Source organism: Rhodotorula graminis (assembly GCF_001329695.1).
Source record: "Rhodotorula graminis WP1 unplaced genomic scaffold RHOBAscaffold_16, whole genome shotgun sequence".
In the NCBI taxonomy this organism is placed as follows: domain Eukaryota; kingdom Fungi; phylum Basidiomycota; class Microbotryomycetes; order Sporidiobolales; family Sporidiobolaceae; genus Rhodotorula; species Rhodotorula graminis.
The window spans coordinates 435,269-458,352 of NW_017264943.1; the positions used below are offsets into that span (position 1 = coordinate 435,269).

General features: G+C 69.2%; 8 protein-coding genes across 8 annotated transcripts; 3 read left to right on the forward strand and 5 right to left on the reverse strand.

Annotated features, from left to right (window-relative positions):
* Window positions 1–2,286, reverse strand: RHOBADRAFT_56084 (uncharacterized protein). Its single transcript, XM_018418174.1, has 3 exons — window positions 1,986–2,286; window positions 1,055–1,919; window positions 1–976 (listed from the first exon to the last, which is right to left on the reverse strand). Exons 1-3 carry the CDS (start codon window positions 2,276–2,278, stop codon window positions 59–61), a joined length of 2,076 nt encoding a protein of 691 aa, XP_018268320.1. The 5' UTR covers window positions 2,279–2,286; the 3' UTR covers window positions 1–58.
* A 234-nt stretch (window positions 2,287–2,520) lies between these two features.
* Window positions 2,521–4,941, forward strand: RHOBADRAFT_56085 (uncharacterized protein; the record flags this gene model as incomplete). Its single annotated transcript, XM_018418175.1, has 5 exons — window positions 2,521–2,652; window positions 2,730–3,641; window positions 3,734–4,190; window positions 4,277–4,537; window positions 4,611–4,941. The coding sequence occupies 5 exons, from the start codon at window positions 2,521–2,523 to the stop codon at window positions 4,838–4,840; spliced, it is 1,992 nt and encodes a 663-aa protein (XP_018268321.1). The 3' UTR covers window positions 4,841–4,941.
* A 30-nt stretch (window positions 4,942–4,971) lies between these two features.
* RHOBADRAFT_30282 (uncharacterized protein) lies at window positions 4,972–5,891 on the reverse strand. The gene is made up of 5 exons (XM_018412903.1): window positions 5,794–5,891; window positions 5,578–5,723; window positions 5,328–5,509; window positions 5,129–5,257; window positions 4,972–5,060 (listed from the first exon to the last, which is right to left on the reverse strand). The coding sequence occupies exons 1-5, from the start codon at window positions 5,819–5,821 to the stop codon at window positions 5,009–5,011; spliced, it is 537 nt and encodes a 178-aa protein (XP_018268322.1). The 5' UTR covers window positions 5,822–5,891; the 3' UTR covers window positions 4,972–5,008.
* Window positions 5,892–6,353: 462 nt separating this feature from the next.
* On the reverse strand, window positions 6,354–11,671 carry RHOBADRAFT_56087 (uncharacterized protein; the record flags this gene model as incomplete). Its single annotated transcript, XM_018418176.1, has 14 exons — window positions 6,354–6,439; window positions 6,514–6,649; window positions 6,739–6,858; window positions 6,919–7,142; window positions 7,221–7,276; window positions 7,339–7,378; window positions 7,442–7,534; window positions 7,614–7,674; window positions 7,744–7,789; window positions 7,859–8,080; window positions 8,150–8,469; window positions 8,536–11,202; window positions 11,273–11,535; window positions 11,608–11,671. 14 exons carry the CDS (start codon window positions 11,669–11,671, stop codon window positions 6,354–6,356), a joined length of 4,398 nt encoding a protein of 1,465 aa, XP_018268323.1.
* Window positions 11,672–11,890: 219 nt separating this feature from the next.
* Window positions 11,891–16,222, reverse strand: RHOBADRAFT_56088 (uncharacterized protein; the record flags this gene model as incomplete). Its single annotated transcript, XM_018418177.1, has 5 exons — window positions 11,891–12,429; window positions 12,501–13,163; window positions 13,253–14,219; window positions 14,288–15,431; window positions 15,534–16,222. The coding sequence occupies 5 exons, from the start codon at window positions 16,220–16,222 to the stop codon at window positions 12,023–12,025; spliced, it is 3,870 nt and encodes a 1,289-aa protein (XP_018268324.1). The 3' UTR covers window positions 11,891–12,022.
* A 430-nt stretch (window positions 16,223–16,652) lies between these two features.
* Window positions 16,653–18,698, forward strand: RHOBADRAFT_47122 (uncharacterized protein; the record flags this gene model as incomplete). The annotated part of the gene is made up of 5 exons (XM_018414932.1): window positions 16,653–16,802; window positions 16,864–17,461; window positions 17,529–17,849; window positions 17,928–18,056; window positions 18,130–18,698. 5 exons carry the CDS (start codon window positions 16,653–16,655, stop codon window positions 18,696–18,698), a joined length of 1,767 nt encoding a protein of 588 aa, XP_018268325.1.
* Window positions 18,699–18,823: 125 nt separating this feature from the next.
* On the reverse strand, window positions 18,824–19,657 carry RHOBADRAFT_56089 (uncharacterized protein; the record flags this gene model as incomplete). The annotated part of the gene is made up of 3 exons (XM_018418178.1): window positions 18,824–19,243; window positions 19,375–19,459; window positions 19,561–19,657. 3 exons carry the CDS (start codon window positions 19,655–19,657, stop codon window positions 18,919–18,921), a joined length of 507 nt encoding a protein of 168 aa, XP_018268326.1. The 3' UTR covers window positions 18,824–18,918.
* Window positions 19,658–20,033: 376 nt separating this feature from the next.
* RHOBADRAFT_56090 (uncharacterized protein) lies at window positions 20,034–23,055 on the forward strand (the record flags this gene model as incomplete). Its single annotated transcript, XM_018418179.1, has 3 exons — window positions 20,034–22,163; window positions 22,243–22,524; window positions 22,613–23,055. 3 exons carry the CDS (start codon window positions 20,034–20,036, stop codon window positions 23,012–23,014), a joined length of 2,814 nt encoding a protein of 937 aa, XP_018268327.1. The 3' UTR covers window positions 23,015–23,055.
* Between the last annotated feature and the right edge of the window lie 29 nt (window positions 23,056–23,084).

The following is a 23,084-nucleotide window of genomic DNA, read 5'->3' on the forward strand; positions in this document are numbered from 1 at the left end:
GTCGCTAGGTCCTCGTTGCAACAACGACCTCGTTCTGCCAAAGACATCGTCCTCTCGTTCACGACTTGCCCTCCTGCTGCGCCTGCTGCGCCTGCGCACCCTGCTCGCCCTGCCCGTCGCCCGTCCCGCTCGTCGCCGCCTCCTCGTCGCGCCGCTCGCCGCGCTCGAGCCTCTCCTGCTCGGTCCTCCTCGCAAGCTCGATCGCGTCGGCCTTGATGCGCAGGTTGACCTCGCGCACCTTGTCGCTCTCGTCCTGGTTGTCGCGGCGGCGCTGCATGCGCTGCGCGCCGCGGCCGGCGGCCCACCGGGCGTTGAGCGTCTCGGGGAGCTCGGAGCGCGGGCGCAAGAGGAGGGGCGTGTACGACGTGGTGCGGGCGTGGAGGGCGGCGCCGAGGGGGGTGAGGCGGATCGAGGGGCTGGCGGACGAGGGTGGCGGGCGAGGAGAGGGGGCGGACAAGGACGAGGCGGTCGGGTCGCCGATGGCGGCGGGAGGAGGAGGAGGTGGCGAGGGCGCGAGGAACGCAAAGCTCGCGAGGTGGTGCTTGAGCACGAGCGCCTTGAGGCGGTACTCGGTGTAGCGCTCGTTCATGTCGAGGAACATCTTGGCGAACGTGTCGCCCTCGCGCACCCTCGGGCGGTCGCGCCCGTTGTGGTCGGTCGCGAGGCCGGCCGAGGCGAGCTGCCGCTCGACGTCGGGCGCGAGGTCACCGGGTCGAGTCGCGTTGTCGGTGCGCCACGAGAACTCGGAGCTGTTGAAGCCGCACTGCCACAGGATGAGGGGCAGGTCGTCGGCCATCTGGTAGCCCGGCTTGCGGTCGAGGACCTCGCGGTCGACGCCGGGAGGCGGCGTGTGCATGTGTATCGTGTCCTCGGTGCGGTCCGAGGTCCACAGGAGGGCGTCGACGATCGAGGGCGGCTCGAGGCGCGCGCCGACGAGGAACAGGACGGCGACGATGTGGCGCACTTGGTTGTAGAGCTGCAAGGGGCAGTCCAGGTCAGTCTCGATTTGTCTTGGACGACGACGAGAGAGAGAGAGAGAGAGATCGGGACGCACGAAAGCACCGCCGCGCAGGTTGAGCACGTACAGGTCGTCGCCCTCGCCGTCGACCTTGTCGATCGTGGCGCTGTTGACGGTGCGCACGTGCATCGCGAGCTGCTTTGGCGGGTCGACCTTGCAGAAGTTGCGAAAGTCGTGCTCGCCGACGAGGCGGCTGACGGCGTCGCGCATCAAGTCGACGTCGAGCTCGAGCCCGTGCCAGTCGACGGCGCCGAGGCGGTCCTGCCACGACGAGGCGGCGGCGGCGGCGTGCGGCGGGTACCCGACTGCGCGGTACGCGGCGCCAAAGTCGAACTGGCGGGCCGTGGCGAGAAGAGGGAGGGAAGGGGAGGTCGAGAAGAAGTACTTGTAGTGGCGCCAGATGCAGCTGAACCGGCTCGAGAAGGACGCCGAGACGGGGGACCAGGCGTGGACGCGGATCGAGGGCGGGAGGTGACGGTTGATGAGCGTGATGTAGGGTATCTCGACGTCGGACGGGGGCTTGCGCGGCGAGAGGTCGAAGCTGAGGGCGGACAACGACGACGAGGCCGAGTTGGAGCGCGACCTCGACCGCGAGCGAGACGTCGCGCGCTCGTGGCGCCTGGCCTCGACCGATTCGGGGTCGAGGTTGCGGGTGCGCTCGAGCATGGGGTCGTCGAGGTCGCTGCGGACCCAGAGGTTGACGACCTGGGCCGACGACGAGACGCCGGCGTCGGTCCTGCCGCAGCGCTCGAAGCCGCACCCGAAGCCGTCCGACTCCTCGATGGGCTCGATCAGGCGCGACTTTTCGAGGGCGTCGAGGAGGCAGCCCTCGACGGTCGGGAGCGGGGTGTAGACGCCCTTGGGCTGGTACGCGAGGCCCGAGTGAGCCCAGCCCTCGTACCTGTGGACAGCGGGTGTCAGTAGTCGCCTTGGGGGCGAGAATGGACAGGAAAGAAGAGGGACGGACGAGAAGAGGAGGGCGATGTGGCGCTTTGGAGCGTTGGCAAGCGAAGGAGGAAGAGGTTGGCGGTTGTGGAGGTTGGCGGCTTTGCGGGCGCGCTTGCCGGTGAGGATGGGCTTGGGTGGCGGGGTCGCCTGGTCGGTCTCGGGCTCTGTTGTGGAGCTAGAGGAGGGTGAGGCGAGGTCGAGTTGGGCGAGGCGGTGTTGGAGGTTGGCGATCTGCTGTACGAGCTTTGCGCGGGCCGGGTCGTGTGGCTGGGGCATGGCGGGTACGAGCTTGCGCAGCCAGGCGCGTAGCATGCGCTTGAGAGCGTTGGGAGCGAGAGCGAGGTTGTCATCAGTTGAACGCACCCGAGGCGACTCGAGCTCGATGGCTCATCTTAAACAGCCTCTCCCTCGCCCCGCTCACCGCCAAGTGCCACTGCTGCACACCCACACCTACTCGCACACCCGCCACCGACCTCCTCCACCACCGACCAACCCGCCCCGTGCTCGCCTCACCTCGAGCCACCCCTCCCCTCGCTCCTCATCTACCACCCACCATGGCGCCCTCCCTGTGGAAGCGCCCGGGCACAAAGACCTTCCAGCTCGTCCATCGCTCTCAGCGTGACCCGCTCATCAACGACCCGACCGCATCCGACCGCGTCCTCAAGCTCGTCGACAAGGGTCAAAAGGTCCGTCTCCGTCTCCCCTCTCTGTCTCGCTCTCCTTGCCCTCCCCGGCTGACCCTCGCCCCACCCCGATCTCGCAGCGCAAGAACGCCGACGGCGTCACGTCGTACGCCGCGAGCGACGCCGGCGGCCCCGCACCCGTCGCCGACGACCTCGACGATGCCGCCCTCGCCGCAGGAGACGCCGCCGCGTACGGCATCTTCTACGACGACGCCGACGACTACGACTACCTGCAGCACCTGCGCTCGGTCGGCGCCGCCAACTCGGGCGACGCCTACCTCGTCGAGGCGCCCGTCCAGAACAAGCAGAAGGGCAAGCGCGCAGACGCCGGCGGCTTCCAGCTCAGCGAGGCCGCCCTCGCCCGCCAGGACGCGCGCGACCAGGGCCAGTTCGAGATGCCCGACGACGCCCTCCCCTCGCACCCGCTCGACGAGATCCCCTACGCCGACGTCATGGCGTCCAAGGCGCCCACGCGCGGCCTCCAGCCCGACCTCGACCCGAGCGTGCGCGAGGTCCTCGAGGCCCTCGACGACGAGGCCTACGCCGCCGACGACGGCACCGGCACCGACGACGAGGACGAGTTCTGGGGCGGCGTCCTCGAAGGCGGCGAGGTGTCGAGCGCGCGCGAGCAGGAGTGGGACGACGACGAGGGCGTCGACGGAGCGGCGGCGGGCGTGCGAGGCCTCCAGCTCGGCGCAGAGCAGGGCGGCGACGACGAGGGCGAGGGCGAGGGTTCGTGGGCCGCCGTCAAGGCGTTTCAGGCGGCCGGCGGCGCCGGTCGCCCCGAGCTCGCGTCGGACGACGAGGAGGTCGCGACCGACGACGACTTTGCGTCCGAGGGCGGCGACACGATCGGCGCCTTGCGGGCGTCGATGACCAAGCGCCCGGCGCGCAAGGCGCTCACGCACGGCGGCATGAGCGCCTTCTCGATGAGCAGCTCGGCCATGGTGCGCAACAAGGGCCTCCAGACGCTCGACGAGCAGTTTGACCAGGTGCGCACCCGCTCTCTCTCTCTCTCTTTTTCTCTCTCTATTCTCGTGTGCGACGTGCCTGACCCTCTCGCCCCCTCGCCCACCACCCGCAGATCGAGAAGCTGTACGACGAGTCGGACGACGACTCGTGGGGCGGCTCGCACCACTCGGGCTCGGACGACGAGTCGGCCCTCGAGCCGCAAGGCGCCGCCCGCGCCGACCTCGAGCGCATCATGGACGACTTTTTGTCCAAGTACGAGGTCATCGGCGGCAAGTTCCGCCCGGCGCTCGCGCCCCTGCACGGCTCGGGCGGCGCCGAGGACGCGTCGCTGAGCGCCAACGCGTCGAGGCTCGACCGTCTGCGGCACGAGATGGCCCGGCTCGACCTCGGCGACGAGGAGGAGGGCGAGGACCCCGAGGTGACGGCGCGCCGCCGCGAGAAGGAGCGCATCCTCGCCATCGTCGAGCGCCAGGACGAGGAGGCCGACAAGGGCGGCGCGAGGAAGGTGCCACGCGTCACCATCCTCGAGGAGGCGAGGCGCGACCGGTGGGACTGCGAGACCGTCCTCAGTGCGTCCCTGCTTTCTCTTTCTCTCTCTCTCTCTCTCCCCCTTTCTTCGACGTGGTACTGACCACGCCCTTTCACGTGCACGCAGGCACCTACTCGAACCTGTCGAACCACCCGCGCATGCTGCGCCTGCGCGACTTTGGGCGCACGGGCGGGTCCAACTCGGGCTCGAACGGGCGCCCGCACGCGGCCCAAATCAAGATCGACCCCAAGACGGGCTTCCCGACCGTCGACGGCGTCAGCGTGCTCGATGCGCGGCCGAGGAGGGGCAAGAAGGGCCAGCAGGAGGAGCAGGAGGACGCCGTCATGGAGGAGGACGAGGAGGAAGAGGAGGACGAGGAGGACTACGGTGCGTCCCTCGCTCGCTTTTAGTCTCTCGCCTTCTCTCTTGAGCGGCGACTGACTCTTCTCGCCGCACGCAGTCCCTCGCGAGGTCATCAAGCGCCCTCGCGCCGAGGCGACCGACGACAAGAAGGCGCGCAAAGCGGCCGTCAAGGCCGAGCGCGCCGCGCGCCGCGTCGAGAAGAAGGGCACCAAGGAGGCTTTCAGCTCCGAGGTCAAGCGGCAGAAGCGCATCGAGGGCAGGAGGGTTGCAGACGGCGCGTCGGCCGACATCCGCAGCGGGCAGGAGGGCGTTAGGAGGCTCGCGTAGGGCGGCGGGTCTCTTTCGTCTGGTCTCTCGGGTCGTCTCTCTCTCTCTCTCGCGTCGAGATGTTGTTGTACCGGCTGGAACACGTCCTCGTCTTATCTTTCTCGCTCTCTCTGTCTCTCTCGTCGATTGCTCGAGAGGAAAAGTGGCTTTGAACTGCAAGTCGCGAGGCTACTTTTTGACCTTTTCGACCTCGAACACGAAGAGGCTGAACGCGGTGTATCTGCGTTGGACGCCGAGTCAGTCCCTTGTGGCTCGAGCGAGAGGAGAGGAGGAAAGGGGAGGACGAACAAGAGCCCGACCGGATAGCCGACGAGGAAACGCTGATGCGACAGGTGTAGGACGGACGAGAAGATGCTCGACGCCGAGTACGAGCACCACAGAACGCTCAGGCTCGACAAGATGTAGCCGAGCATGCCGCTGCGCGACGCAAAGAAAGGTCAGTTCGCGCTCGAGAACGGCAGAGGGGAGGCGGACGAGAGGGACGCACTCGAGGCTGAGGACGACCGAGAACATGCTGAGGAGGACGAGAGGCAAGATGCAGTACCCGAGGACCGATGCCGTGCGGTACGCGTCGATGCCGCTCTCCGACATGAGGTTCAGAAGGCAGTACATCGCCGTCGAGCCGATAAGGGCGACGCCGTAGATGTACGAGAACTGGGGCTTGCCCGACTGCGCAAGGACGAGGTATCAGTCTCACGTTCTCAACGAGTCTCGAGAGAGCAGGGGAGGGGACGCACGAGGAGGAGGAAGGACGCAAAGACGAAGCAGAAGACGAGCGGGCCGGCGAGGTCGGCGTCGTCCATGATGTGCGGGTCGACCGTCCGCAGCGGGTTGAGGACCGTGAGCGACTTTTGCAGGATGTGGTCGAAGTTGATGCCGAGCTCTGTGTGGGGAGGATTCGCGGTGAGCCCGACCCGAGTGAGACGAGGAGAGGGAGGGGACGAGGTGCGCACCTTCAAGCAAAGGCGGCTCGCCTTCCATGCCAGTCCAGGGCGTGAAAGCGTTCCACCAGTTCTGCACGACGATCTGCCCGCCGAACGCTGCGCCGGCTCCTGCTCCTGCTCCTGCCCCGCTGCCAGCTGCCCCGGCCCCGCCGCCAATCGCGCCCGAGATGTCGTTGCGCGGGCCGTGCGACGCGTGGGCGGGCTGTTCCGAGTAGAACGAGGGCTGGCCGCCGCCCGAGTAGAACGAGACGCTCGGGTCGAGCTGCGCCGAGGACGACGACGCGGGCTGGGGTTGGCCGTAGCCAGACGAGTAGTAGCTCATCGTGGGAGGGTGTGGAGGCTTGCGGGCGGTCGACAGAGGGGTGTGGGTGCCCTAGAGCTAGTCGCACAGGTCCCACAGCGAGCGAGGGACGAGAAGCGAGGCGGTGACGGCGCACAGAGAGATGGCGGCTCGCTCGCTCTGCGCACGCGCCAACGATCCTTGATCGACCAGTACGAGAGCAAACAGTGCGGCGGGTTGCATAGGATAGACAACAAGGTAGTAAACACACTGCGAGAAAGTGCCGCCCTCACGAGCGCGCGAGCCCGTCTCCCCTCTCCCAGAACGCGGCCTCGTCGTTGTTGAACATGCGCCCTCGACACAGCGGCTTGCCGCCTGCGCAACGCGTCGCACACAGTCAGTCACGAGTCTCGTCGAGGGGGAGAGAGAGAGAGAGAGAGAGGACGCACAGTAGCATCGGTGCGCCTTGTCCGCCTCGCGCCGCGACTTGTCGGCCGCCGCCCTCCATTGCGCACGCGTGTAGCCCCACGCCGACGGGTCTGGCTCCTCCTCGCCGGCGTACGAGATGTTAATCTCCTCGCCGGGCTGCAGGCGGGCACGCGAGAGAGAAAGAGAGGTGAGCGCGTTTAGGAGGAACGTGCAAGGGGAGGGGTCGAGAGGGACAAGGGACGCACCATGATGTCGCGCAGGGCAAAGTAGACCCACAGCGGCCGCGAAACGTCGCCGTCGTCGACGTAGACTGGCCTCGGCGCGACGTTGAAGCCCTCGCACACGTGATTGGCGAACCGGGTCCACTGCGAGGAAGAGGGTCAGTCGAGAGCTCCGAGGGACGAAGGAGAGAGAGTGGGGCGCACATTGCCAACGTTGAACGCGTCGATCGAGTAGAGCGACGAGAAGGTGGGCGTGTTGTCGACCTCCTCGGCCGGCGCCGGCGTCGGCTTCTTCTTGCTCTTGCTCTTGCCCTTGCCCTTGCTCGACGGCGCCGCATGTTCGGCCGACATGTGTGAGCTGTCCTTCTGGACGATGTCGGACTGGCTCGGCGCGTTGAGGGGAGCGAGCGCCTGGATGTCCTCGGGAACTGCGGCAAGGTCGACACGTCAATGAGCGGCGCCGACGAGGGCAAAGGGACCGAGGAGAGAGACAGTCAAGGACGTACTCGTCCAGCTGTCGAGATCGTAGATGTAGGTCCGATTCAAATACGAGTAGACGAGGCTGCAGCACGAGGAAAGGCAAGGTGAGCGACGGGCGGTCGTCGACGAAGCGAGTGGACGCACTCGTCTCGGGCGACAGCGTCAGGCGTGCGGAGCAGCTCGCCTGCAGGGATGAAAGGTCGTAAAGATCGGGATGTGGACGAGGGAAAAGAGAGCGAGAGCGCACCGGCATAAATGGCGAGGGGCTCGCCGCGCTCGATGACGCGAGCGACGTGCGTCTCGCCGAGCTCGTTCTTGTACGTCGGCGCAAGCCGCACACCTGCAGCAGTGCGAGGGAGAGGAGGGGTCATTGACTCGGCAGGGCAGAAGATCGGTCGAGAGAGAGAGAGGGGACGCACCCCAGCCGTTCTGGCCCGTGTGGTAGATGTCAACGCTCACGCTTGGACGCAGCCCGACAATCTGTGCGCACCATGAGGACGAGGGTAAGTCTCGGCCGCAAAGAGGGAGAGGGAGGAAGGTCGGGCGCACCCGGTTGACGCACTCGGGCCCGCACCCGCACTCCGAGTTGCACTCGCTGCGCAAGGGCAGGTGGTGAGCCTCTCTCGCCATCCAGCCGAAGAAAGAGGGCGGCACGAGGACGCACATGATTGGCTCGAGCCGGTTGAAGACGACGTCGACGAGCTTGCCGTCGTCGTAGGCAAAGTCGCGGTGGCCCGAGCGCTCGACGCCGCCTGGACGGGTAGTCGACGACTCGATCTGGCGCCGGCGACAGGCACACTTGGCCCTGTTGGACGATGAGCCGCAGTTGCCCTTGCACCCGCACCCGGGCGCCTGCACCGGGCAGATGCCGTCCGAGTAGATGACGCTGCGGACAGGTGCGCTCGAGTCAGTGACGACACGCAGGGGTAGGAGACGAGAGGAGTGAGGGACGTACCGGTTCGTGTAGATGAACTCGAACGGCGGGCTCGACCAGTGGTGCGCGCTCTGGCCGGTCGGCGGCAGGACACGAATCTTGGGCCGGCGCTCGGGTCGGTGCGGCGAGTACTCCTTGGCGTTGGCCTCGAGGATCATGAGCTCGAACAGGGTCTTGTAGCTCTCGCGCAACAGGTGCTTGTCCGGGTGCCGCCTTGCCCACCGCCGCTCTCGCCGGTTGACCTCGTTCTGGATCGTAATATCGAACTCGGCGTCGAGGTTGTACGACGGGCCGGCGATGAGGCGGTTCCAGGGTCGCTCGCTCGCCTCAATGCGCTTGAACTGTAGGAGGCGAGGTGTCAGGGTCGGTCCGTCCAAGGTCGAGAAAGGAGGGAAAAGGAGGCGCACCTGCTCGATCTTGTCCTCGATGTCGTCGACCTTGCCCTGGTCGCCCATCCCGACGGCGACCGCCGTGTCGGGCTCGAGAACGAGCGGCTCGGCTTGCTCGACGACGACCTCGCCGGCTCGCGAACGACTCTTGCGCAGGCGACGGCTCAAGCCGAGCTGCTCGCGCTCCTTGGCGGCGTCGGCGGTGACGATCTCGTCGTCGGCGTACCGTCGACGCTTCTTCTGCGGCGCGTCGGTGCTCGTCGTGGACGACGCCGGTGAAGGCGGACCTTTGCGCTTGGCCGGGAGCGCTGCAGAGGATGGCTCGGCCGAGTGCGCGCTGCGGGACGGCGCGACTGGGGCACGTCCACCGTTTGACTTGCGGCCCGTGACCGGACGCCGAGCAGTCGACGTCGGGAGCGAGCCCTTGGGCATCTCGGGAGCCGGGAGGGCGAGGCTCGAGGATGCGACGGCGCGCTCGGGTGGGCGTGGAGGAGCGGCCCCGGCGCGGGCGGGAGCCGACGCGCTCGAGTCCGAGTCGCCTGCGTCCGAGGAGGATGCGGACGAGAGAGATGACGACGAGGACGTCGATGTGCTCGAGCGCGTTGGGGCTGCAGGCGCCCGTACTGGTCGCCCGCCGGTCGACTTTCTCGCGGTGCCGGCGCCGCGCGACAGGACGGACGGGGCCGGAGAAGCCGACCCAGTCGACGAGGTCGCCGACGAAGGAGCTTGGACGGGGCCTGCTTGCCGCGAGCCCATCGACTTGCGCGCGACCGGGCGAGAACGGGCGGCGCCAGGGACGAGCCCTCCCGTCGACTTGCGCGCCGTGTTGAGCCGGGCCGGGGCGACGCTAGCCGTGCTCGACGACTGCGAGGTTGCGCGAGATGAGGCCGGGCTGTCGAGAACGTGCGGCGCCGGCCGACCTTGCGCGCCGACCGTACCGCCGAGGGCAGCTGCGCCTCGGCCCTTCTCGCCGCCGTCCTCCTGGTCCTCGACAATGCCCTCGCGGATGTGCGAGTCCGAGTCGCCTGCTCGCGAGACCGGGCGCGACTCGCTCGCCCGCCCTCCAACCGGCGCCGGCTGTCGAGCCGAGCCGACCGCCGTCGAGGAGGCAGGAACGACGGGAACGGCGCCGGCGTGCGCAGGGCGCGAGGCGCCTGGAGAGCTCGGGTCCTTGTGCTGCGCGACGACAGCTGCGGCGCGAGGCGCTCGGGCCGTCGCAGCGACTTGATCGGGTGCTGCGGCGGCGTGCTGGGCGAGCTCGTCGGTCGCGCCGAGCTGATCGTCGGGGTCGGGCTTGTGCGACGCGACCGCGTCGAGCGAAGTACGCCCCGGACCGGGCGCCGCCGGCGCCGCTGCCGCCGCCGTCTTGCCCGCGCGGCCCGGGACGGACGGCGGCTCCTGCTTCTCGACGATCTCCTCCTGCTGCTCCCGCTCGCCTCCTCGCGCCTGGTCCTCTACTGTCGGCGACGTCCTCGTCCCGGCCGAGCCGACCGACGCTGCCGCCGTACCCGGTGCAGGGCCGCCGACAGCCGCTGCTGCGGCCGAGGAGGCCTGCGCGGCACTGCTGCTCGTCGACGACGCTCCGGCTCCGACAGCTGCCGAGCGCAGCCGCTCTGCTGCACGCGGCGTAGCCGACAGGCCGACGAGCTCGACCGGCTTGGCCGACGGACCCGGCGACGCTCGCGGCGCTGCCTCGCTCGGCGACTCGCGAGCGACCGTAGCGACCCGCCCGTGCGCGAGCGACTGCGGCTGCGCCGCGATCTGCAGGTCGGGCTGCGGGTCGGGCTGCGGGTCGCTGCTCGACGACGCCCGCACGGCGAGGCGGCCGACGCGGACGAACTCGACGTCCGACTCGACGCTCGACGTCGCTCGCGCGGCGGACGCGTTGGACACGGCGGGAGCACGCCGTGCAGGTTCTAGAGCGGCTCGAGGCACTGCCGACGACGTCGAGGGCGTTGCGAGGCCGTACTTGCTGAGGATGTCGGTCGGGAGCCGGTTTGCTGACGGAGCGGGCTCGTGCTGGCCCGAGGCGGGAGGGGACGAGGCGCGGACTGGTCCTGCGTCGCTCGTGTGCGAGAGAGGGGATGCGCGAACGCGAGGCTGCGACGAGGATGGAAGGCGTGGCCGAGGGGAAGGGAAGGAGGTGCGGGGAGCCGAGGTTGAGGCGACGGTGGAAGGTGGCTCGACGACGGTCGTACCAGGTCGCGAGGCGGCCCTCGAGGCGCCCTTGCGGATAGAAGCAGGTAGGCGGCTCAGGACCGGAGAGGGATGCGCTTGCGACGTGGTCGCATGCTTCTCCGGCGCCGAGGTCGACGGGCGCGCGGCGTCTCGAGAAGGGGTGGACGTGGCCGGTGCAGGGCTCGAGCGCGTTCGAGCTGCGTCTTGCCCCTGCACGGCTGCTCGAGGGACGATAAGCCCGACGGACAGCCCGTCTTCAGGCCTCGTCGTGCCGCTTGCGGCCGCGCCCTGCGACGAGGTCGGCCGCGCCGACACGGCTGCCACCGGCCGGGACAACTTCTCGTCGTCGCCCTCGCTGCCGCTTGATGACAGCGTGACGGTGGCGAGGGAGCGTGCGGCGGGCTCAGACCGACGCGGAACCGGACGAGGGCGATGGGCGGTCGAGGGGTGGGGGAGCGAGAAGCGCGGCTGCGGCTTGGCCAACAGGCGTGGTCGCGTCTGCGAGAGCTGCGGGACGGATAGAGCGCGGTCAAGGGGGGAAAGACTCGTGAACAGGGAGGAAGGGAGGGGGACGCACTGTGCTCGGCAGCGGAAGACGCTCCTCGTCCGAGTCGTCCGACGAGCTGATCTCGATCGTCTCGACCGACTTGCCCTTGCCCTTGCCCTTGCTCACATCCTGCTGCACCGTGCTGCCCCTGCTGCCCCTTGCCGGCGCCGCCGCTCCCACCTGCGGGCTCGAGCCGCTCGCGCCGTCGGGCGCCGGCCGACTGCCAGGCTGCGCGCTGCTGGCCGACTGGCGCTGCGGGCTGGTGCCGAAGGAACGTGCTGCCGGGGCGGGACCTGGGCCGCGTGTGGAGGAGGAAGGGTTGGCGAAGGCGAGGTTGGACGAGGTGGGGGCCAGGCGGCGCGCACTGAGGCTGGTGCTGCTGCCGATGATCTCGAGGTCGCTGCTGGAGCTATCAGAGCCCGAGGGCATCTTTGCGACGCACCAGCTCGCGGTGTCGAGGCGAGAGTGATGGTGAGAGCCAACTCGAAGTGATGAGGCGAGAGTGAGCGGCTCGTCGACAGGAGAGCGATCTCTCAGGCTTGCGTTGCACTCACTGGGGCGCTCATTTGCTCTCACGCCTGACCCTGGCTCGGTACACGACAGAGGCGGACTCGCTCGAGCCGGCCGCCGCCGCGGCGGTGTCGAAAAGGGAGAGAACCACCGACCGAGTTGCAGGCAGAGCGACAGATATGCGATGCGATAAGGACACAGGGGATGCTGGGTACGACAGAGTATGTGCGACGGGCGAGAAAGGAAGAAGAGAGAGAGGGAGAGAGGGAATCAGACTCGAGGCGAAGCTCCTTCCGCCTCGGCCTCGTCGAGGAGCCGCTGCATCGTGGCGACCTCCTCGAGGATGATGCGCAGCGACCGACCGCCTTTGACGACCCACTTGTCGACGGGCCCGTTCTGCCCGAGCGCCGCCTGCATCTCTGCGTCGTTGCTGAGCCCGGTGAGCGCGATGATGCGCAGCGGCTCCCACCCGCGCTCGGCCTCGACGCGGCGAACCTGGGTCGACGCCTCGATGCCGTCCATGCGAGGCATCTGGACGTCGCACAGGAACAGGGTGAACGTGCCCTCGCCGGCGAGGAAAAGGTCGAGCGCCTCCTGGCCGTCCTCAGCGGCGCTGAAGGCGATGTTCTTGCCCGTGAGGAGCTTGACGAGGATGTTGCGCGCGATCGGGTTGTCCTCTGCGAGACGATGGTAAACGAGTCAGTCTCGTCGACGGTCGGAGGGAGACAGAAGAACGAGGAGGACGCACCGGCGATGAGCACCCGGACCTTCTTGCGGCGGAACCCAGGGCTCGGCGGTTCTTCGAGCGGCGGCGACGGAAGAAGTGGGTCCTTCATCGGCGTGACGATGCGCGCCTTGTCGCCGACGCCGCTCAAGCTTAATTTGGCCGCCTCGACCGCGAGGTCGTCCTCGACCGCTCGAGCGCTGACCTGGCGGTGCGGCTCGTCGAGACGGCGCATCGAGGGGCGTCTGGTGCGCTTGGCGTCGCCGGGTGCCGATGACGGGGACGGGTGCGGCGACTCGAGCGAGGCGTGCATGGCCGACACAGCCTCGTCGAAGCTGAGCTCCTCGATCGGCGACGCGGCTTTGCTGAGGCCCGCCGGCACGGCGATGTTGCCCGAGCCGCTCGACAACGTCGTCGAGCGTTGACGCCCTGGCGCGAGAGGCGCAGCTTGCGCCGAGGTCGACGTCGAGCTCTGAGGCGTGGGCTCGTGCGGATGAGGGCGCAGCAGGCGGGACAGCTCCTCGGAGATGTTGCGGCGGACGATGCGCGGCAGCGAGGGCGGGACGAGTGGGCTCGAGTGATGGATGGTGAAGTCGAGGGGGAGGGTGACCGTGATGGCCGTGCCGAGGCCGAGCTGGGACGCGACGTCGAGCTTGCCGCCCATGCGCTTGACGATCGAGTCGACGACTGCGAGAGGAGAGTCTGAGTCAGTGAGAGACTCGGATGAGGAGGCGAGGGGGACGAGGAGAGGAAGAGGCAGGAGGAAAGGGACGCACTCGAGAGGCCCAACCCGGCGCCGGACGAGAACGGGTCGGCCTGGATGAACGGGATGAGGTACCGCCTCGCGCGGATAAAGTCGTCGCTCATGCCGATGCCGGTGTCGCGGACCGAGATCGAGACGAGGCGCCGCTCGAGCGGGAGGAGCGCGCCGGGCGTGGACGGCGCCGGTGCGGGCAGGATACCGACCTCCTTGAGCGAGATCTTGACCTCGCCGGCGACGGTAAACTTGAGCGCGTTGCCGACGAGGTTGAGGAGGACCCGCTTGAGGCCGCCGACATCGATCATGGCTTGCCAGCCGCCGGCCCGCTCCTCGAGCTCGAGCACGAGGTCGACGTTCTTCTCGCCCTCGACGACCTTGGCCAGGTCGGCCGTGACGGCGTCGACGCGCTGCTTTCGGACCCAGGTGCTCTTGGTGACGCCCTCGACGAGCGCGCCGAGGTCGCTGACGACGAACGCGCGGCGGCGGTACTCGGCTTGCTCCTCGGGCGACGTCGACAGCGACTGCGACAGCTTCGAGAAGTCGAGCGTGTCGTTGAGGACGTCCGACAGCGACTCGAGGCAGACGTCGGCCGTGTCGAGGAGGGGCGCGAGCTTGCGGAGCTCGTCGGGCGACGCAAACTCGCGGATGAGCTCGATCTGCGAGTTGCAGCCGTGCAGCGGCGTCCGCAGCTCGTGGCTCACGTGGCTCACGAACCGCAGCTTGGCCATGTCGGCCTCGAGCGCGCGCTGCCGCAGGAGCGACCCGACGACGATGGCCCCGACCGACCCGGCGAACCGGCGGTCGGTCGGCTCGAACGAGAACCATTTCTCGCCGCTCGTGAGGACGATGAGCACGATCGGCGAGCCGTCGGTGTCGAACACGGGGATGCAGGCTGAGGACGAGGCGAGTGTCGGCGGGAGGAAGCTGGCGGCGGCGAACGGCTCGGCGTCGACGAACGAGTTCTCGGGGCTTGAGGCCATCTCCTGCGAGCAGTGAGCCGAGTCAGGCGGGTTGCTCGGTCGAGGAATCGAAAAGGGGAAAGCGGACGCACCTCCTGACAGGCCTGAAGCACCTCCTCGGTCGCCTGGGCGAGCGCGCCTTCCCGCCGGCTCGTCCTCGCCTCCTCGAACACCCTCAGCCACTCGACGTCGCCCTCGGCGCCCATGAGGGCCACCCGACCGGGCAACGGGCCCGTCGTGGACCGTCCACCGATCGAACTGGTCGGGCCCGACGGGCTCCTCGGGCTCTGCGGGCTCGTCGGGCTCGTCGGGAGCGCCGCGCCGTTCATCGACGTCTCGCCCGCGACGCGCCAGAAGTGGCTGCCGAGGCTCTCGCTCGTCGGCATGCCCGCCGGGCCGTGGTTGAGCGTGTCGCGCCTCGGCGAGCTCGGCGCAGGCTTGGTGCTCGACGAGGAAAAGTAGTGGCGAGCGTGCTGCTGCTGAGGGTGGTGCAGGGACGTGTACACGGACGAGGTGCGCAGGGCGCGCAGGTCGAGGATGGCGGCGCTACCGGCGTTGGTGAGGATGCGGAGGTGGCGGGCGGCGAGCTGGAAGAGGGTTTCGGGGCTCGAGGTCGAGGCGGCGGGTGGCGTTGAGGGAGCATCGGCGGCGGGTGTGGGTGCGCCGGTCGGGGTCGACGGGGGCGAGACCGACGGCTCTGGAGGGCGCAGCGCCTCGCCCTGGCTCGGGAGGACGAGCGCCTTGCGCAAGAACGAGTCGATGAACTCGCTCTGCTTGGCCTCCTGCTCGCGCCGGCGCTGCTCGAAGCCGAGCTGGAACTCGCGCGAGATCATCTCGGCAAAGTCGCCCAGGATGACGCGGTCCTCGGGGGCAAAGTCGGACGGCGCGCGAGGTATCGGGTCGATGAGGCACAGCGCGCCGGACGCCAGCGACGCCGGGAGCGTGAGGCCGTCGACCGTCTTGCGGGACGAGGGCGCGACAGGCAGCGACACGTTGGCGGCGGCGTAGAACGCGAGCCCGCCGCCGTTGCCGATCGTGTACGGGTTCTTCTTGAACCGCCAGTCCTGGTCGGCGTCGCCGACGATGAAGACGGCCTTCGGGTCGCGGTAACTCGCCGCCATGGCGTGCGTGCAGAACGCGGGCTCCATCGTGAGCGGCCGAGGCGGCACGTCGAGACCGGGCTCGTCACCGCCCCACCCGCGCTCGGCGCCGAGGACCTGGTGGTCGTCGAACGTGCTGCGAGTCGGACAAGACAAAGTCATTTTCGCGTTCTGCTGCACGCGGGGCAACGCTCGCGCGAGGCGAGGGGGAGAGAGAGAAAGGGAAAGGGCGACGCACAGGCTGATGACGACGCTCTGGGTGCGAAAGTAGGCCTTGGCGAGGGCGCAGATGCGGTCGATGGCCTTGCGGCGTACAGGTTGGTCGAGCCCGTACTTGTGCGCGAGGCGCAGGCGCTCCTCCTCGTACGGGCCGGGCGGAGCGGGAAAGTGGCCCTTGCGGCGGTAGAAGTCGAGGAGCGAGGCCGCCGTGAGCGAGTTGATGGACGGCAGGGACGACACCGAGCTGCGGGGCGACTCGACGCTGCCGAGCGACAAGGGGCTCTCGCGGCCGGACGACGCCGACGGGCTCAGGTTGTCGCGGCCCTCGAGGATGGCGCGGATGGCGGGAGGAGGGACGGGCGTCTCGTCGCTCGGGCCGGCCATGCCGACGCGGTACCGCGCCATCCAGTCGGCGAGCGACTCTTCGGCGGCGTCGCCGCCGTCGCCGTCGTTGGCGCCGTCGCGCTCGTCTCGCGCCGTCTCGCCCGGAGCGTGGCGATGGTTCTCGCTCGAGGCTCGGCGTGCGCTCGAGGGCGCGCGCTTGGCGGATGTAGACCGGGAGGGCGACGGCGACGGGAGGTGCACTGATGCAGCAGGGGATGCGGGACGGCGGGCGAGGGGAGCGCCGTCGGCGGGAGGAGCTTGAAGGACGAACGAGAGGGCCGGGGGCGGGTCGGCGGGTCGCCGTCGGGCTCTGCCATCGTCCATGGCGTGCAGCTGTGCAGCGTGGCGAGGTGCAGGCTGAGCGGGCAGCTCGTGGTCGGGACGAGAGAACGCGAGCAAGCCTCGACCGACGCCCACGACTTGCCCCCGGACTCCCGGCTCCGACGCCGACGCTACTTAGCGTTTGATCGACTATTCGGTACTAAGCAAGCTCTCGAACTCGGGCGCAGCTTTCTTAAGTCGCGCTTTGCCCGGTTGTATTCGTCCTTAGCAAACCGCGTCCAACTCGAAACCGGGCGGTTTCGCCTCGCCCGCTTCTCGCAATGGTCTCCCTTCAAAGGCGAGCGAGAGTAAAGGGGTGCGGTGAACAGTGAGAGCCGTCCAAGAAAGCAGAGGTCTCGCAGTTTGTTGACGAGACGCGTCCAATGTGCCCGTCGCGCCTCGTCTCGTCTCGCTCCGACCTCCCTCGACGAGGATGCACACCGTGTCGCTGCCGCCTGCAGGCGCACCAGCACCCGACGAGGCCACCGCCAAGGCCCTCGACACGCTCACGCTCGCCGTGGCCCGCTCGAAACGCGCCGTCCTCCTCGTCGGCGCGGGCATCTCGACCAGCGCAGGCATCCCTGTACGTCCAGCTCTCGCAGGTCGAGCGAGTTCTTCCCAAACTGACCCACTTGCGCGTGCAGGACTTCCGCTCGCAAGGCACGGGCCTGTACTCGACCCCGTCCCCTCCCTCGACCTCGACCTCGACCTCGCGCACGCCTCCTCCCGTCACACCTCCCGCGACGCTCAAGGGCCCCGCGCTCTTCTCTGCGGCCGTGTACTCGTCGCCCGACACGACCGCCGAGCACCTGCGCTTCATCGCCGCCTTCAAGCGCTCGCTCGACTCGGTCACGCTCGACCCGTCGTCGTCGTCGTCGACGACCGCCGGCCGCCCAGGCCCCGCCACGCCGACGCACGACTTCATGCGCCTCCTCAAGAAGCGCAACAAGCTCCTGCGCGTGTACACGCAGAACATCGACGGGCTCGAGGGCGTCGGGACGGGCTTGGTCCCCGTCGCGCTCGAGGGCATCACGCCTCGAGCTGCAGCGCCGTCGTCGTCAAGTGCGGCCGCCGGCAAGGGCAAGGGCAAGGCCAAGGTCGAGGGCGACTATGTGCAGCTGCACGGGGCGGTGCACGCCGTGCGCTGCACCGGGTGCGACTTTGTGCGGACGTGGACCGACGAGGACGGCGACGTGTTTGCGAGCGGCAGCGTCGGCGTGTGCCCGCAGTGTGAGGAACGAGGTGCGTCCCGCTCTCTCGCCGTCCTGCTCTCCCTCTCTGCACCGTCGCTGACCCTCCTCGCCTGCAGCCTCGGTCCGACTCGCGCGCGGCCAGCGCACCCTGTCGTCCCTGTCGCGCGCCTTCCTCCGCCCGTCCATCACGCTCTACAACGAGGCGCCACCCTCCTCGGCCGCCCTGACGATCGGCGCCCTGTCGCTGTCGGACCTGTCGGGCTCGCCCGGCCCGGACGTCATGCTCGTCCTCGGCACGAGCCTCAAGATTCCCGGCTTCAAGAAGCTCGTCAAGGAGTTTGCGAGGAGCGTCAAGAGTCGAGGCGGCGTGCGCGTGCTCGTCAACCGCGAGGAGGTCGGGAGCAAGAGCGAGTGGCGCGACGTGTTCGACTACCAGGGTCCGTCCGGCTCTCCCTCCTCCTCTCTCTGACTCGGCTCGGCAGGGTCACACCTGACACTCTTGCCCCCTGTCGCAGTGCTCGGCGATACGGACGCGTTCGTGACGCGCCTCGTCGGCGACTGGAAGCGCCTGCGGCCGCAAGATTGGTCGGGCAAGCAGGCGACGCTCGGCGAGCTCTTTGCGTCGTCAAAGGGGGCCGCTGTCGGTGCGTCATCTCTTCCTCTCTCGCCTGTGCTTTACAGAAGGGGCAGATACTGACTCGTGTTCCTGTTGCGCAGCTCCTTCCAGCAAGAAAGCCCCTCCACCGAGCCCTCGCAGGCCGCTCGCACCCCTCTCGACCAACGGCACGCCTCCCTCGCCCGCGCGCACGACCAAGAAGCGCCCCGCGTCCTCGCCCTCGCCCGATCCCGCCTCGCCCTCGCCTTCGAAGCGCGCCCGTCACCACCTCGCGCCGCCGACCTGCCCTCCCTCTTCGCCCTCGCCCTCGTCGACCGCCGTCACACCCGGCTCGACGCTGCGCATGACGCGCAACTCGCTCGTCCTCCGAGGCGTCGAGCTCCCTCCCCTCCCTGCGCTCGCGACGCCCCCTTCCCCTCGCCGTCCCGCCGCCGCCGCCGCCGCCGTGGGCGCACTCGGCCCGCCTCGTCACGCGACCTTTGCGCGCTCGTCCGGCTCGCCGACCAAGACGGGCGCGAGCCGCAAGGCCATCGCGAGCGCGTTCAAGCCGCCGAGGAGGAGCGCGAGCCCGAGCCCGTGCCCGTGTTCGAGTTCGAGCGTGCGGCCGGGCTTCGAGGTCGAGCTGAGGCGGTCGAGCAGGACGGTCGGTGCGGTAGGGAGGGGACGATGAGAAAAAGAGAGGAGGCCCTCTTGCGGTGGATGATGCTGCACGCTCTTGTGATTTTCTGTTCTTGCCGGCCGAGGCAGCGAGAGAAGGAGAAAGCTCTCGACATCCCGAGGCCGCTCTCGGTCATGGGCCTGCTCCAGAACCAGTCTAGCGCTGCAGGCTGCGTGCTCCTCTATCTACACCTCGTGCCCTCGAGCGCCAGCCCTCGTCCAACAAGCCCAGCTCAGGGCTGCTTGCCCTCGCGCAGCCTCCTCGAGTCGTCGGCCTCGAGCCGGCTCCCCTCGGGCGCATTGACGACGTCCTCCCACTCGTCGCTGCCTTGGCCCTCGTCCAAGTTCTCAAACAGCCGCTTGTCGCCGCGGTACCGCCTGAGCCAGCCCTGGAAGCCGCCCTCGAGGACGACGACGTCGAGGTTTGGCGGGAGGGCGGGCGAGCGCTGGAGGAGCGAGGCGGCGTAGGGCCCGCGAGTCTGGGAGCGCATGCAGTGGAGGATGACGGTGCGCAGGGCGGGGAGGCGCGGCGTGATGTGCTGCTGGATGACGCGCTCGCTGCGAGGGAGAGGTGGGTGGGTGGGGCGAGGGAGGACGGTGGCCGGAGCGGGCCGGGGAAAGGTGCGGGTGGACGAGGAGGGGGGAGCTTGTCAGCTTGCGAATACAGGGTCGAGAGACGAGGGACGCACACGTCTCGGTCCGAGCGGAAGTGGCCGGTGTGCAGGTTGAGGGCGCCGGGCAGGTTGCCGCCGGGAAAGTCGGACGAGCGCACGTCTGTGGGAGGAGCAAGGTGAGCAGCCCTCGGCGACACGCAGAGTGTGTCGGCTCGTCGGTGCGAGGCGACGCGACTCGTGGCGAGGGAGAGGGGGGCGCACCGATGACGAGGAATGAGGCCGTGTCGCCGTTGCGGATGAGGTGAGCGACGTCGTCTGGCTTGATGTATTTGAGCTTGGAGGTGGTCGAGGTCGACATTGCGGCGGTCGAGCGGCTGGGAGAGGGAATCGGCGCGACGGGGGTTGGTCGCGAGGGGGGGCGGAGGAGGAGGGGGAGGGAGAGGTGCGGCGACGTCGCGACTCGCGGGACGAGGCGGATGAGGTGGCGTGAGAGTAGGTGAGCCAGGGTCACGGGCTCCCGAGGTTGTGTGAGAGGTGTGAGAGGAGGGAAGAGGGAGAAAGGTGGGGCCGCGACCAGATGAGACAACGTTCCGCTCGAGCTCGACTCTCTCTCCCTCCTCATCCCTCTCGCTCAACACTCGACTAAGCGCATTGCCCGACTTGCCCACACCTCGACTCGCACCTCGACCCTCCATCGAGCCCGACCCACCCGACGCCCGCCCGCCAGCCTCGACATGGCCGACGAGCTCGTCCTCAACTTCGACCTTCCCTCGGCCGCGCCTGCCACAACTCGCGCCCGCAGCCACAAGGGCGGCCGTTGGACCGACCGCGCAAAGGAGCGCAAGCGCGGCCAGATCGAGCACCGCAAGGCCCAGCGTGGCGACGCTCCTGCCCTCAACAACACGGCCAGCCCGCACGGCACAAAGCGCCCGCGCGACGACGACGACGGCACCGACGACCGCAGGCCCAACAAGACCAAGGCCCCTCGCCCGACCGGCGGCCCCGCACCACCAGGGCACCACCGCCCGCAGCAGGAGGTCGGGTTCGGCGGCAAGAAGCAGTTCGTCTCGTCCCTCTTCACCCGCGACGGTCTCCCCGAACCCGCACCCTCGACCTCGTCCGCCCCTGTCGCACCCGCCAAGCCCTCGAACGCGCCCCTCACCTCGGCCGCCGCCGCCGCCGCCGCCGACGACGACGACCAGCAGCAGGACGACGCGCCCGACCCGGCCCCGGAGCTCACCAAGCTCGGCCTCTCGCGCGAGCTCGTCGCCGGCCTCGCGGGCAAGCTCGGCATCACGGGGCCGACGGCCTGCCAGGCCGGCGCCATCCCGCGCCTCGTGCCCTCGGCCGCGCACGGCCCGCACAAGCGCAAGCAGCGCGACTTTGCCCACGACGCCATCCTCCGCGCCCAGACGGGCTCGGGCAAGACCCTCACCTTCCTCCTCCCCATGGTCCAAGACCTCCTCTCCCTCCCGCCCTCGCTCCTCCGCTCGGCCACCGCCTCGTCCTCGTCCTCCTCGTCCGGCCCCGACCGCTCGATCGGCACCCTCGCCCTCATCCTCGCCCCGACCCGCGAGCTCGCCTCGCAGATCCACACCGTCCTCGAGTCGCTCCTGTCGTCGCTCCCCTCGTCGGCCCCCGCAACGGCCGCCCAGCCGTTCAGCATCTCGCCCCGAGCGCTCACCGCCGGCCTCCTCGTCGGCGGCGCCAACCGCACCCACGAGAAGCGCCGCCTGCGCAAAGGGTGCCCGATCGTCGTCGCCACGCCCGGCCGCCTCCTCGACCACCTCAAGACGACCGAGGCGTTCCGGCTCGCGGGCGAGGCGGCGCGCGTAAAGGGCCCGCAAGGGCGCCCGGGCAACCCGAACAACGCGCCGCTCGGCGCACGGTCGGCGCCCGGCGGTGGACCGGGCGACGCGCGCGTCGGCCTGCGGTGGCTCGTCGTCGACGAGTGCGACCGGCTCATGGACCTCGGGTTCGAGGAGCAGATGAAGGGCATCCTCGAGGAGCTCGAGCGCCGCAGCGCCGCGAGCCCCAAGGGCCCCGCACGCGAGTGGGGCCGGCGCACCATCCTGTGCTCGGCGACGGCGAGCGAGGGCGTCGACCGCCTTGCCGGCCTCGCGCTCGGCAACGGCGGCGACGGCGACGGTGCCGCCGGCGGCGAGATGCCCGTCCTCGGCGCGAGGGACGACGTGCGCGTCAAGGAGCCTGTGAGGAAGGACCTCACGGTGCTCGGCGCCGGCGCAAAGGGCGGCGCCGACGACGACGACGAGGGCGACGAGGCGGCAGCGGCGGCGACCGACGGTGACGACGGCGAGGCGACGGCGCTCGCGCTCCCGACGGGCTTCACGCCGCCGTCGCAGCTCTTGCACCACTTTGTCGTCGTGCCGCCCAAGCTGCGCTTCGTCGCGCTCGTCGCCCTCCTGCGCAAGCTCCTCGTGCGCCAGCAGCAGTCGGGCAAGGGCAGCAAAATCCTCGTCTTCATGTCGTGCACCGACGCCGTCGACTTTTGGTGGAGCGCGCTCGGCAAGATGCGCATGGGCTCGTCGTCGTCGGACGAGGCGGCCGCGCTCGAGCACGACGCCGAGGAGCGCGAGGCCGACAGCAACGACGACGAGTCGAAGCGCCTCGTGTCGACGCACCCGCTCCTGCCCGCCGTCCCCATCTACCGCCTGCACGGCTCGCTGCCGCTCCAGACCCGCCTCGCGTCGCTCGGCGCCTTCTCGGGCAAGTACAAGATCGCCGAGGGCAAGCGCGCCGGCCAGGACACGGACGCCGGCGTCCTCCTGTGCACGAGCGTCGCAGCTCGCGGTCTCGACGTCAAGAACGTCGGCTGCGTCGTCCAGGTCGATGCGCCAACCGAGGTGCGCCCTCTCCTCCTTCTCTCGTGCCCTCTCCTCGAGCCGACGCACTGACCCTCCCTCCTCCTCCTCCTTCTTGCAGGGCGGCGTCACCGAGTACGTCCACCGCGTCGGCCGCACCGCTCGTGCCGGTGCGCAGGGCACGGCCTACACGTTCCTCCTCCCGACCGAGACGGCCTACACGTCGTTCCTCGAGTCGGGCATCAACGCGTCGGCGGCGTCGGGCGGCGGCAAGCTGCGCCTGCGCGAGGTCGGCGTCGAGCAGGTCCTGCGCGAGGGGTACGGGGGCGAGGGCCGCGAGTACGAGACGAGGGCGACCGACGTCCAGATGGGCTTTGAGCGATGGGTCAGTGCGTCCGAGGAGGTGCGTCCCGGTTTCTCTCTCTCTCTCTCTCCCTCTTTTCCGTCGAGGCCTCTCCCTGACTCTGTCTCTCTGTGTGCGTCTCTTACAGACGGCGTCCGCCGCTCGTCGGGCGTTCCAGGCGCACGTTCGCGCCTACGCGACCCACCCGTCGGCCGAGAAGAGCATCTTCAACACCAAGGCGCTCCACCTCGGCCACCTCGCCAAGTCGTTCGGCATGCGCGAGGCCCCAGGGCACGCAGCGCCGACCAAGGGCGGCAAGAAGGGCGGCGCCAACTCGCGCTCGACCGGCGGCAACGGCGGCGGGGCGACCAAGCGCGAGCGCGACGAGAACGACGGCAGCGGCGGCGCGTTCGAGACGGGTCGCAGGCGCAAGGCGATGGATGCCGAGGCCAAGATGAAGAAGCTCATGCGCGGGCCAAAGGCCAACGGCGGCGGCGAGTTTCAGATTGCCGGGTCCGACATGCTCGAGGGGATGGTCAAGCGCAAGTAGCGCTCGACGGCGAGCGATTTGCGATGCACACATTCACACTCCTCGAGTTCTTGAGAGTGACCGCGAGAGC

Bases quoted from the DNA above. Each gene is read 5' to 3' on its own strand.
- RHOBADRAFT_56084 (XM_018418174.1), bottom strand. From the start codon at position 2,278: ATGCTACGCGCCTGGCTGCGCAAGCTCGTACCCGCCATGCCCCAGCCA. The intron at 1,920-1,985 runs GTCCGTCCCTCT...CGCTGTCCACAG, and splicing joins CACATCGCCCTCCTCTTCTC to GTACGAGGGCTGGGCTCACT. The intron at 977-1,054 runs GTGCGTCCCGAT...TGCCCCTTGCAG, and splicing joins ACCTGCGCGGCGGTGCTTTC to CTCTACAACCAAGTGCGCCA.
- RHOBADRAFT_30282 (XM_018412903.1), bottom strand. From the start codon at position 5,821: ATGGAAGGCGAGCCGCCTTTGCTTGAAG. The intron at 5,510-5,577 runs GTGCGTCCCCTC...GTCCTTGCGCAG, and splicing joins TTGCGTCCTTCCTCCTCCTC to TCGGGCAAGCCCCAGTTCTC. The intron at 5,258-5,327 runs GTGCGTCCCTCT...TGCGTCGCGCAG, and splicing joins TCGGTCGTCCTCAGCCTCGA to CGGCATGCTCGGCTACATCT.